We start from the raw sequence: 13543 nt of genomic DNA on the forward strand, positions 1-13543 counted from the left end.
GTGCTCGCGAGTCCTCAATAAAAGTTAAAAGCGGTTGCAAAATAAAATTACATACAATTGTAAAGAGACAAAAAGGACGAACGATTAATCGTTATGGCGTAGCAAGCCTAAACGGTGTACAGAATATCTCATTCGCGTAATCTAAGCGATCTTCTTAAACAGAAAGATAATATTATCGCAAATTTTTCGTAGTCACAAAAATAAATTAATACTTTGGCTTTTTCACGATAAGAATTGTGCATATGAGTAGGAGTAAATTTTTATCATAGGACACAATCTTCCTTCTTCTCTTACAGTAATGACGATACAAATAGATATAGGTTCTCGAAAATTGATATTTTCGAACGTTTCCGCGACTTCCAGAGTTCGTCTGATTAACGTCGAATCACTTGACACGTCTGCGTTCGTACTGCGAACCCGTATCCATCATTTATTGGTATAATCGGAGTAGATACTTTACAGTAAGACACTTGGTAAATTAGATTTCTTATTTATTTCTTGCCAACAATTCTCGGCTCAAGACGCTCTGCAACGATATACAATTACAAGCATGCAATTCCTAGGCGTGCCCCGCATTCTCAAGGACGTGATCCGCCTGCGAGCCTTGCGCACTTTTCCGATATATTTAAACATGATTCAAACGATAACTGGGTACAAGTATTTCGAATAGACGGTAGCAGTGCTACATCGAAAAGATCGCGTGTCACAGGAAATTTGTCATTTACGTAAATGGCACTCTCTCGAGTAAAAAAAACTAAAAGCTGTGTAGACAATTTTTCGAAAAAGAAAATTTTTCATTCCAATCTTACTGCTTGGCTTGTCATTTAATCGCGAAGAGAGTAAAACTATGTCGATTCAAATGCATATTTAGTTAGATTTTTCATAGATCACGTTAATCCATTTATTTCTTGGAAACAATAACTTGTAGCAAGCAAATATATCCCGTTATTCAAAGCCGAGCAATGAAATTATACAATGCGATGTCAGTATAATGCAATATATAATTTTCGTTTGCAAATACATTGAAATTTTACGTGACGCTTCGAAGTGTTGTGAAATGCTTTTAGAAAATAATTGGAAACATGTGTTGGAAACACCGATATGAGAGAACATACAGAGAAATGTATGCGTACTTTTGTACAATGATAATAAAGAAAAGTGATTATAAAAGATGCTATACAAAATTATCCCCTTCGCGCAAAAGCGTGAACAAAAGGAGCGGACGTTCACTTTAGTAAATATCAAGCTGCTAAACATATCCTCGAATATAAAAGTTATCTAATTAGTTTCAAAACTCGCGTAATTATCAATGTCATGTAATTCATTAATACACTGCACTATTATTAGATACGTTTATACAAATAAAAAAAACCCTCGCGAGGGGGGGGGGCGTACAAGCCTCGCAGCTACGAGAACGAGGCACCGCCTACAAGTACAATCGCGCGTCTCCTGTTCCGGCTAAATAAACCAGAGGAAATCGAGCATCCGCACGGCAAACCGCGTAACGCCGCGCAATGAATGTTCATCGGGTTGATCGTGCGCAAATAGCGGTCGCATTCTCGAGATCGGGCGACGATCGCGGTCCGCACGCTGGAGAGTCCGTTAAAAATGGGATATAAGTCATATTTTCTTTCACAACGATATTCAATTGTAACTGTCAGAAATATCGCGGTTCGCAACCTTTTGTCGATTTCATCATGTCAGTTTCAGGTTTGAACAATGTCGCACGCGATTAATTGCTAAACCCTTCGCCGCTGTAGCGCTTTTGCTTGTTGCAACGTTAATAATCAATGACTTAGTAAATATTTCAATACGTCGCGAAGAAATCGACCTCTTTCTTATTTCTCTTGCTATATGTCTCTCCCAAATAATAAAAGAATCTACAAAACGTCTGACGAGTGTTCCACGACATTTTCCAGATGTCCGTATTGTCTGGGCTGACCTTTATTCATTCAAGCGAAATAAAATCTGAAATTTGACTGAACCGATCTCTCTATTAATATTTCACTTCGAGAAACAACGGTATATCGTGTACATAACAATAAAATGGTCAATGCCTCATCGAACGCGCAAATACCTTTTACAAAGTAATAAAAAGTATCTAATATTTTTGTCCCCTCCTATTATCAGCGAGGTACGAAATCGCTATTTATCTCATAATATAGATACATGATCCCTTTACGCCTTAACAGTTAAGGATTAACGTGACGAGTACACACAGTCGGGTGAATATACTCAATATGAGTCAAGTGATTTGCAGCCACGCTCGTAATCGGCGCGGCGTGTCTCGAGCGAGCGATACGACAGCGCGACTGACGACGTACCCGATCTCGATGAGCGCGCACGGCCGACACTTGTTGCATTTTGATTAAAGCGGATGCAAGGAAGGAGCAAGGAGCGGGCGGCGGAGGATGGAGGCCAGCGCAGGCCTCGCGCACCACGCGTGCCCCACGAACGAACACGGAGGCCTCGGCTGCTTCGCGCTCTCGATGGAAAAAGTTCGTAGTCGGCTACTTAAAATGAACAGAGGATATGCATTGTGTGTGTTGTATGTATGTGTGTGTGTGTGTGTGTGTGTGTGTGCAATGTTCCCATGTTAACCGTCGTTAGGTAGGTAAGTTCCTGAAAATTACAACCGCGCCGTGCGCGCACGCGGCTCGACGGAGAGCCGCGCCTCTTTCTCTCCTGTCTCTCCTCTGTCTTTCTCCTCCTCTCTCGTTTCCTAATTCTTTTCTTCATTTAGGTATTACACATACACAATATTTACACAGGCGCCGCCTGTTTCGTCTCAATGATCTTCGCGAATACGCTACGCCTCGGCGACACTACACAGTCGCGCGCAAGTTGTACAACTCTTCCCACTTTCTCTCAATCTCTCCCCTTTCTCTTGATATCTCTCCGGCGTGTCTTTACTGTTCCGCCCGCATATCACCGTTCTCCCCGGTTTCGCTACCTGTACCGTTTTCTTTCCCGCCGGAAAAAAAACTATCTTCCGCACTTTCGTACCACTTTTCTCTCATCTCCTCTTTGCGCGTTAAAAAGGAATATAAAACTATCTATAAAAAGATTACGCAAGAACCTGGTGGATTGCCGACGAGCGCCGCGATTTGCATCCCTTTCACGGGGTTGCCTCTTTGGAATTTTCGTGTTTAGAGACGTCGACGGGGCCCGTTCGTCCCTCTCGGTCCCGATATGTGCACGGAGGTAAGAGGACGTGCGCGCGTTCGCGTAAGGACACTCGGAGCGTTTTTCAGCACTCAATTTGGGGGAGCGGCGCTCGTCGAAATCCATGCGTTTGTGTGTGTGTGTGTGTTTTCACGGTGTTTTACGTAAGACTAAGTCGATTCCTTATGAAATACATCGAGCGCATCTCATCGAGGATCATCCGGATACATTATGAGACGCACTTCGAATCGCAAGGAAAAGATTTTTGCACGTGAAAGAATGTTTTGGTATCGCGAAATTTCTCATAAACATGATCTGTCATCCTCGTCCTGCGTCCCTCTCACTCTCACTCACTCTCTTCTTTCTACCGCCTTTTCGATTTACTCGCTCATTTATAACAGTTCTCGTCGTTCGTCTTCTCTCCTCTTTTCGCTCTTCTCTCGCATGCATACACATACATACAGCCGTAAACACGCGCGCGCTCTCTTCTACTCGTCTTATTACTTAATATTCTTTCGCAAAATAACTTAATACCTACATCCAATATATTAGATATTAAATAATATAACCATATTAATATATTAATTTTAAATAATATGATTTCCAACAAAGCGCCCGCTACACTCAACAAATGTAAATAAAATTAACACGGTTCGATGAATTCCCACAGAAATTACTTATCGATGATCTCGTGATAAATTTTAGTACGTCGCGATAATGTTAATGATTTGCATTGAAAAGTGTTTCTCGTAATTCGTGAATGGTTTGGTTATTTTTGGCATTTTACCGCGAGTATTGACTAATCGCTAAGATGTGAATTCTTTATGAATCAAAATTATATACATACATACATGTATGTATATGTATGTACATAAAATTTTAATTCATAACGAGATACCTAAGTTATAGGCGATAATATACAACTACAATTCTCTCTCATTATAGATCTTAGAGATCGTTATGAATAAAAAATACAAAGAATAATCATATATATACACATATACATATATATGTAAATAAACATATATACATATACATATATGCATGTGTGTACGTGTGTGTCTGTGTGTGTGTAGAAATCAAAACTGCATGTAGAAGCGCGACTCGCGGTGCGTAACAGGTCAAAACATAAACGTCTCCCTGACAATTAAACGTCCATGTCTCCTGCATTCTTGGAAGGAGTCATATTATTGTATTAAAAACCGAGCAAATAAAGATCGCCTAAACGTAGACACGGTCTATCAGATGGAAATGGCTCGATTCACGAATCTTCTCGTCAACATGATCATTTGCTAAATACATCAAATTAATGTAAAAAATGTTAATCAATGACAGTACTTTACTCGTTCCAGGTCGGGATGACTGCAAGACGTTTTAAAGTACCGTGACGCTCGTTAACAACAGATTTCTGAAGGTATTTGGAAACTTAAAAGTCTCGTAATACGTTAAAATATCTATAAAATATTTACGATATCTCTGAAAGACATTATTCAAAAGCAGTAAATTCTCAAATTGTTCGACGTGAGTCGAGTCACTTCCAGTCTCGAAACATTTTTTGTCTTCGGCACTGTTCGTAAAAATGCATTTTACATTACAATGATTACATCGACGAAGATGACAAATGTGCGCGGGTTGGATTTCGGGGAGAAGTCGCGTCCCCGAGACAGATGCAAACATACCGTGGGACAATGGAAGTGTAATGTCGCACACGCTTGATGTTCGCCCCTCGTATCATGCGCTCGGGCCTAATCGGAGAGCACTTATACATAATATATATAACGCTGTTTCTCTTTTTCCCTAAATAATCGCAATTTCGTCCCTGCTTTTGATTCCTTATCTTTGAAACTGTTCGTAGGTTCCCTTCAAGTTAAGGCGCCATGACGCACACGACATTACGGCGTCGTACATTTGTTATCTCCTATGTGAAAAATATCCATTTAAGTGTTGTGTAAAATGCTATCTCACAAAAAATATGATTCTCTCTATAAAATTGTCAAATTCCACTAACTCGCCTAGAAACATCTTACATACGTTATCGAGATTGTATATTGGTTTCGTTCATGTCTGCGGAAAATGGAGAGCGGACAGAGGGAGGGGGGGGCGGAAGTTCGCGATCGCGCCCGCGAGAGGAACATGCGGATAATGCCATCCTTGGAAAAATATCGTCCGGAACTTGTAATAGATCTATACGCTTCGACCCGAACGTTCGGCGCGCTTTCCAGCGCCCGACCCGCCGACATGAATTCCACGCAATATCTATCACCAGAATTAATGAACGATTCATCATGATTTCTGTGGTATCGCAGACGAGTAGAATAGAAAGACCGATTGATGTAAGCGGCGCGATAAGGGTAGCCTTATAGTATACACGACGTGCCATTTGTTTTCTCTTCTTTTGACGCGATATTCAAAGAATCTTCCTACGTTTAAGGGCAGAAGGAGATCCAATTGTTCTTGAGACACTCGCGCACATCACTTTTCTCACGTCCTTTTCGCAGTTTTGGACAGAACCGAATGTTTCTCCACACAAAGATTGTTCTTCTGACAAACAGGTAAAACGCAACGTGGCGAAAGGTAAAAGTAGAGGCTGTATGTGCTCGTGAAATCGATAATTCGGTACAAAAACAATCGAATCTCGTCGCCCTTGGAAATCAAGACAAATCGATCAACAGCGACGCAATTACGCTTGAAAGGAGACCTGCGGCCAGTTTCAATGTGTGACCTAAGCTTCCTCGGTTTGCATCTTACAGGAATTCGAGTCATCCGGGGTTCTTCACAAGTTTCTTCCCGCGATAGTCGTAAACACGTCGGCAGAAAAGCACCATGTCTGACGGTACTGGTATAGGAGGCTGCCGATTCTCCCTTGGATACACTTGGTCCCCTGGCGGAACTATCAAGCCAGGATTTTCTAAGCCCTCCTCGATCCTCCGTAAGTTTTTACGATACCTGTCGCACATAAAAACGATATGCAGATGATCCAATTTCGCTTGGTCTAAGAGGAAAAATTATGTCTTTCAACATTGTCAATAAAAATTTATACATGGCAAACTTTTAAATTAACGGAGATTCAAAAAAACACATTAAAAAGCTTCCACGTCAATTATTTCATTCGCTTATTAAGCGGTTAAATGAAGAGGGATGAGATTGTCTAATATGCGATATGATTTGTGGCCAATTTCGCTAACTATAAATCGAACAGATCCCTAACAGCAGTGAGGAACAGCATCCGAATATTCTGTACCTCCGCAGGATATTCTAATACATTGGGAGCATCCCTATAACAGCTTATACTTGGCGATATCCTACAAATATTCTCAGAATCTACGTTTGCTGTGTGGGAAATTTCATCATAGACAGAATTACTCACCGACAGTATTCGTTAAACGTTAGGATGTAACACTTGTCCTCTATGCAAGCGACGCTGTTTGCGTCTCGATGACGCGAGGCAAATACCTCGTCCTCGCTGTCGTGCGGCGTCCGACCCTGTTCTGTGTGCTCAGGTCTGTAGTACCACAGCAACGAGAACATCATCTCGCCTAAAAGCAGAACACAGCGTGATGTTAACTCATCAAATCCAGACGGGCGTCTCTGCGTTTCACGCGATCGGGGATATCTACCGTCGTCCGGATTCTCCCACAGCGCAGCAATCTTCGCTACATACGGCAAGTCACCCTTTCGCGTACCGCTCTTCAGCAATACGCAGTCCCGGGGCCGCAATACGTCGCCGCCCTCGTGACTCATGCTCGCGTAACATCGCCGTATGGCCGTTTCTTCATTCTAAGGTGACAGATTTCAAAATTCGATTCTATTCAGCGGATTCTTTTGTCGGACAGTATTTAATTTTATTAAATAACATAATTCCGCAAATTTCGTTCAATTTTATAAGGAGAACAATTGTATGGACAGTTCGAACAAATTGTTTCGTCAATTAGATTTTTCTAAATTCATCGAAGTATATAACAATAATGAATCACGCAACAAAAGACAATTAAAAAAACTAGGTTTGTTTTTATTGCCTTTTATCTTTAATTCAATATACTTTTTTCTCTCATTATAGCGCTACGTGACAATATAAATCTGGCTCCTCAATACCAAAGTTGAAGTAAAATCTCCAGATCGCGAAGTATACCAAGGTTTAATTATTCTTACCGTTAGATAAACTTTGGCTTCAAAGGGCTCCCCATCCCAGCTCCATCCGTTGTTCCACTTCGGTTTCAGGAACGTTTTTCTCGTTAACGTGAGGCTCTCATTTCCAGGCGAGGAATTCTCTACTTTACAGCCCGACTTCTTGGCGTTTGCCACCTTTTTCGCGCTCTTCCGCTTCTTCTTAATTACAGCCGACTTTTTCGGATCCTCGCTGACGTCACTCGCTTTGGTCTTCGACACGATATCGCGCTTCTTCGTGCCGTCCCGCGCTTTCGAGTCCTGCGCCCTAGGCTTTACATCCTGCGCCTTCGTCTCCAGAATTTTGCCAATCTTGCCCTTACCAACCTTGACTTTACCGTCCTGCGCAACCTTCGGTTTCGGTTTCGCGTCTGCCTTGCTTTTGACTTGGCCATTCTTCGAAACTGCCTTTGACATCTTCTCAACGGCCTGCTCCTTCAGCTGATCGATCTTCTTCGCGGGCCTCTTCGCCGCCGGCAACGATTCCTCTTTGACGCTCTTCTTCTTCTTCTCCGCGCGCTCGTAGTTCTTGCTCTTGCGGTCCTTCCTCTGCGTCATCTGCAGGCCTTGCTGTATCACATCGTCGATGGTTTCCATTATCGAAATATCGCTGGCGGTCCGTTTCAAGCAATTGACGATGCTCTGCTTGACGCTCTTCACCTTCTTAGTCGCGGTCTCGTTCGCACTCGGCGCCTCCGCCTTACGCTTTTGACCCCGAAGCCCTACGTCCTTCTTCGCTTGCTTCTTCTTCGAGACGATCGTCTCGGCTCTCGCGCCGTCGGCCTTACTCGGTAGCGGCTCGATCGGCGCAATGACACCGGCCGATTCCTCGTTATTCGCATCCTGAGACGAGCCCACCGACAGGGCCCTCTTGCTCAGTTTCCTCTTCTTCCTACTGTCCGATAAGCTATCCAGCGAGAGCTTCCTCTTCGTCACCTTTTGGCACTTGGGCTGTTCCTCGGTCTCAGCATCGGCCTCGACCTTGGTCGCAATCGGTCCCTGCATCGCTTCCTCCTCCACTTCCCCCTCCCCCTCGTCCTCCTCCTCTTCCTCTTTATCGTCTACGGTCTCTTGCACGGTCGGCTCGTAATCGGGCTTTTTCCAGCTCTCGTCGCTGTCGATCACCACTACGTCCAGCTCCTCCTTCACGTCGGGATCGCCGTCGAGCTTGTCGTCCAGCACGATACCGGAATCCTTGTCCATCTCCAGTATCGCTATCTGTCCCGCCTTCATGCACTGCTCGCACTTCATGATGTCACACTTGTAATCCGACTCGCATTTGACGACGTTGCAGTTGGCGACGCACGGCAGCCCGTTGATCTCCATGCTGCAGGACTCGCATTTGACGTTGTTGTTCTCCAGCTTGAAGTTGTGATACTTGCTGCTGGGAGAGTTCGCCGCCACGGACAGTTTCTCGGTGGGCGATAGCGTTTCCATCTTGACCTCGCAAGTGGACGTGCACGCGTTCTGACAACCGCATTTCCTCAGCGTATCCTCCGTACAATTTTGCTCGTCCTGCGGGGGTGGCAGAAAGGAAATTTGCCGGGTTACACGTGCGCGGCATGGCGCGATAAATCCCCGTGCACTTGAAAAAGGCACTCGCGGCCTCCCAACTCGATTATTTTCAGTTATAGCTGCAGCGTATCGATAATATCGATAGGAAAATAAAACGTTTCGTTTTCTCTCGTTAATCAAAGTATCCGATAAATTTACAAGTCAGACTAACAGCATCACGTTTTGTGTACAGAGTATAAAATTGAAATAATCATACACGTAAGGTTTCTATCTTCGAGATGCTGCTTTTGAAACAATATTCCGCTGCAAGTTATCAAAAAAAAAATAAAAGAAATATTTATTATATTAAAGTTACTTTTAGAAGCCCGCGAAATAATAACATCTTAATCTTTGCTCAATTGGAATTGAAATATCTTAGCAGATACTTGCAACGTAGTGATCTGTACCTAAGAAGTGAAGTGTCGCAACTACAAAATGATCGATTTTGAGGTCTTCATCTCAACTGAACACTTGGATTATTTTCTTTTGAAAAAATAAATATGTTTAAACGAGCTTTAGAATATTATAAAAATATTACAGAAAAAGGTACAGGTATTTAACAATTTAAAGAATTCAAATCAATTGCAGAAGTCTTTGCGAAAGTCTCGCCAAGGCGTCATATCGTCGTCAAACGCAATTCCCCGATCATCTACGTATATGTCTAAGCGCATTGTGATCGAACTCGTACTTTTCCGTCCACGCATCTCGCCTCGGAGATCGGCCGGAAATCAAGGTAATCGGAGACGGTCATCGAGACACTGATCAAGTGCGTGAGAGCGGCGGAACACATACCTTACTCCTACAGTCTTGGTTCTGAAGGCGGCTATGCCCACCGACTAGATTGCGCGACGGCGGGACCGAGGGGGATTGGTTCTGATTTAGGTTGCGGTGAGTGTTGATTTGGACGCGATCTGTATCCCAGGCATTGGCACCGTGAGGGGGAGCTAGCCCTGCTAGCCCCCTCGCCGGCGAGGGCGGACCTACCATAGCACTGGGTGGCAATGACAGACCGGGCCCCGATACCACTGGCGCTCCCTTACCATTACCAATAAGGGCCCCAGTATCCACGTTTTTTGGACACGATTGCATCGGGCATGGACAACCCTGAAAGGCTGCGGCACACAAACGGAAGAATCGGTGAAAATGCGCGGTCTCTGTGTTCCAAGTATTCGGGGGACACGCGGCGCCCGACGGTCGACTCCTTACAACTCAACCCCCTTCATGACCACATGCATATAAATTGCACTATTTTTTGGTCTCTCTGGTTCCTTGAGACGCTAGTGTCCCACTTTAAAAATCAAATGATATAGTTCGGTCATGAAGGGGTTAATTTGTGACCGCGTGTGACAAGGCGAAAGATCTGGTAAACTTAATTAAAACAAAAGTATATTTCTCCGCCAGCAAATATTCGAATGAAGGGTGAATAATTCGACACCACTGGCAACAGGAAAACCCCCTTTATCGGCACAACGTTTCGGCCACTTGATAAGGACCAAAACCCATGGCCGAAACGTTGTGCCAATAAATATAGTGAATAAATAAAAGAACGAAATTATATAAGAAACAATGGAGAAAAGTGCATTATCTTAAATCGAATAATTTCGAAATGATTTTGGTGCAACTTTTTATACTTTTCATTTATTATTAGAGGAAAGCCCCCCATTATGAGACAGCGGAGTTTCTGCTAAATTAATTGGCATCGTCTGTTGATTCCACCAAGAATATTTACTGCCCTTGGAGTGAATTCTGTTTAGTGGAAAATTAGATTGTTAGATCGTGTAATCGTTGCGAAAAAGGATTTGTGATTGAATTGGGACGTTGAAATCTCATTAGAATCCCGTCTCATAATAGAGGACTTTCCTCCACTTTAAAATCGGGGAAATAGCAGACAAATAAAAGAGTACACGATAGTTTTATTGCTAAGACAAAGAAAAAATAGTGACATGGTTAGCTGGTTTGTGGCATAAAAAACATTTGGATGAAGAAGTGAGTCGACTTACTACGAATGTTCCATATTTCAAGAAGTAGACGAACGTCATTAGTTTTTTGCTCATTAGCGAAAGTCACGGCCTTTTTTATTGTTCTCGTCGGTATGGTGAATAAAAATAGGGAGTAATTTTTGGTACACAAAAAACACTGGCCATGTGTAGGGCATGTACGTTTACGCTCTATGGCGCACTCAACTATGACCACTCGAAAATTTTTGGTCATTTCAGCCCTCTGGCGGTTAAAATGCCACTTTGATGTTTCCTTCGAACCTAATGTCCTTGGAGAATGGTTCCTTAGGAGTCGAACCTTAAGCCCGTGTCACGTGTTTTACAGATGCGGGTGGCGGATTGGCATTCAGCCAGTCGGACGGCACAGCCTCGGATCCGTAATACACAATGTGACCCGAGCTTCAGGGACGACCCTTAGAAATCGCACCAAATGAAATGCGTTATCTACAATGCGTGGTGTAAGCCTGACGAAAGAAGTAAAAGAGAACAATAACCTTTAGCTTTTGGTGCAAGAAAGCTAAAATGCAGAAGTAATTTTTTAATTATTTCTAATACCGGCCGATGGCGTTCTGATTCGCTGAGAGTAAATGTAAAAGCTCAAGTAGGAGTAAAAACTAAAATTAATTTATTTCCGTACTCCTGATCCTTACTCCACGCATTGTAGCCGACGCATAATAGGGACCAAGGATAATCTTTCCGGAGTACGTTTATTTTAATATTTTTGTGAAAACAAATAGCCACAGTATTACAAACTTAGCCGTAAATAAAATTCCAAAAGAATTGCGATGTGGACGATTTGGAGAATCCTTGAAATTTTAGCAATTTCTTTTTATGGAAACCGAAAGTACAACTGCAGCATTTTCCGGAGAAAAAGAGGAGAATTTAAACCTTCTTCAGCCATTTGAGGTGTTAAACAACGCACTGAAAATATGGCAAAAATACTTCCTGAAAAGCTGAGGCTAATACGTATCGATTATTAAATGAAAAATCTTTGGATTTGGTAGAAAGAAACTCATTTTAGTTCGAAAAATTCTCTATCCGACAATTTAATCATCCAACGGCACGCAATATTATCCTGTTAAGTTTCTCGCGATATAATTTTAAGTTTTCTGTGACAGCATAATTTATGGCGATAAAGAAATCGACATCCCACTTCAAAGATACGCGCGACGATAAATAATTCGCGGTAAAATTAGATTATACTTCAGAGAACAATTAAAAACACCAAGTACGTCCTTTGACAAGTTTCAGGCTGTAGTACACGCATCTTCTATAGAAGTCTGTGGTAGTGCAGTCTTATTCATAAATGCCTGGACCTCAGTTTTTCTAGGATTCCCATTTTCATAATCTTTATTCCCATCTATACATCGATGAGTTTCAGACTGTAGCTCACACAGCTTCTATAGAAGTCTGTGGTAGTACGTACAGCCTGAAACTCAGTGATTCGTATAGATGGAAAAAATGATGAAAACGCAGGTCCAGGCATTAATGAACAGCAGTGCACATGTCAGGCGATATTTGTCGACGTAATTGTTTTCGCTGATGAAACAAAAAGAAACCTAGGGAGGGCCGGAGATGGAGCGGGAACGGGATGGAATTTTTGAATTTTCCTCACAGCGCAATGTCACGCACGCCGCTCTCTTTAGTAAACGACAAATACTTACGGTCTACGAAAGGTCTTCCCTGAGAATGCAGATATGCCGGATTCGGAGGAGGCGGCGGCGGTGGATGGGGGGGCGGAGGATATCCCCCATAATAGGGTGGTAGCGGATATTCGCCGGGCGGTGGCGGAGGTGGTTGGTAATCAACGACTCCAGGGCCACCTCCGGCGGCACCGCTGCCCGGCGGCGGTCCGCCACCCCCACCGGACTCTTGATAGCCACCATAGTACTGCCTGAAAAGATAGTCTCCCTTACGAAATGCATTGACAGTCGTAGAGCAAACGAATACCCGTGCGCGTGGAATATCCGGTTTACCCTTATCAGTTTTTACAGTGTCGATAACGAGATGGAAGCTACCAGAAAAGGGGGGGACCGTATCAGGCACCGGAAATACTTAATGAGCTCGACAAACTTGAGTCATACGCAGCGTCGCGGCAAGAATCCTACATTTACATGCAAAAGAAATATTTCAGATATCATCGTTTATCAGATATAATCGTTTACATAATTGTATTGATCGATCGATCGTTCTTCGAACAACTTGGAACGAATTTTTCTGTAAACTGTCGTGTCGCTAATAACATCGGATTCGTACAGATTGGAAGAGACTATATGTCTGGATACGTGCGGACTTTTTTACTAATTAAATATTAATTGAAGCAAATCAAATAGCTCTAATTGAAAACTAATGGAAATTGTATATATAAAAAAACATTTGCGATTTATATGTAGTTTAAAAAATATATCAAATAAAAATATTTTTTACGGCAATATCAAATAATTACAAAGTTACTGTGTGCGTTAAAGTTTGCCATTTAATTTCCGCGATTTTTACAGCAAAAATCAACTTTGACACGCTCTAGTTGTAGCTTTCACTTCTTCATTAAAAACGAGATAACGACGGTTTCGGAAAGTTAGCACCATCTGTGACCTAAATGTATCGTGACAGGACACTGTTTATTACTAAAACGTTTGCAGACAGTATTGTTAATAAAACTACTG

The 13543-nt window shown here is 42.7% G+C and overlaps 1 protein-coding gene across 3 annotated transcripts in view; it reads right to left on the reverse strand.

Annotated features, from left to right (window-relative positions):
* Nucleotides 1–241: 241 nt before the first annotated feature.
* The window catches only part of LOC105570309, a 144301-nt gene continuing 130999 nt past the window's right edge, over nt 242–13543 (reverse strand). For all 3 annotated transcript variants that reach the window (XM_012027413.1, XM_012027414.1, XM_012027412.1), the window contains exons 7-12: nt 12545–12774; nt 9676–9995; nt 7315–8844; nt 6783–6942; nt 6533–6701; nt 242–6111 (exon numbers count right to left, since the gene is read on the reverse strand). In XM_012027413.1, the coding sequence (XP_011882803.1) occupies nt 5925–6111; nt 6533–6701; nt 6783–6942; nt 7315–8844; nt 9676–9995; nt 12545–12774 (2596 nt within the window). In that variant the 3' untranslated portion in view covers nt 242–5924. The remainder of the gene's footprint in view (nt 6112–6532; nt 6702–6782; nt 6943–7314; nt 8845–9675; nt 9996–12544; nt 12775–13543) is intronic.

The sequence above is a fragment of the Vollenhovia emeryi genome, unplaced genomic scaffold (genome assembly GCF_000949405.1).
Source record: "Vollenhovia emeryi isolate VEMERY1.0 unplaced genomic scaffold, V.emery_V1.0 DF939121.1, whole genome shotgun sequence".
Taxonomy (NCBI): domain Eukaryota; kingdom Metazoa; phylum Arthropoda; class Insecta; order Hymenoptera; family Formicidae; genus Vollenhovia; species Vollenhovia emeryi.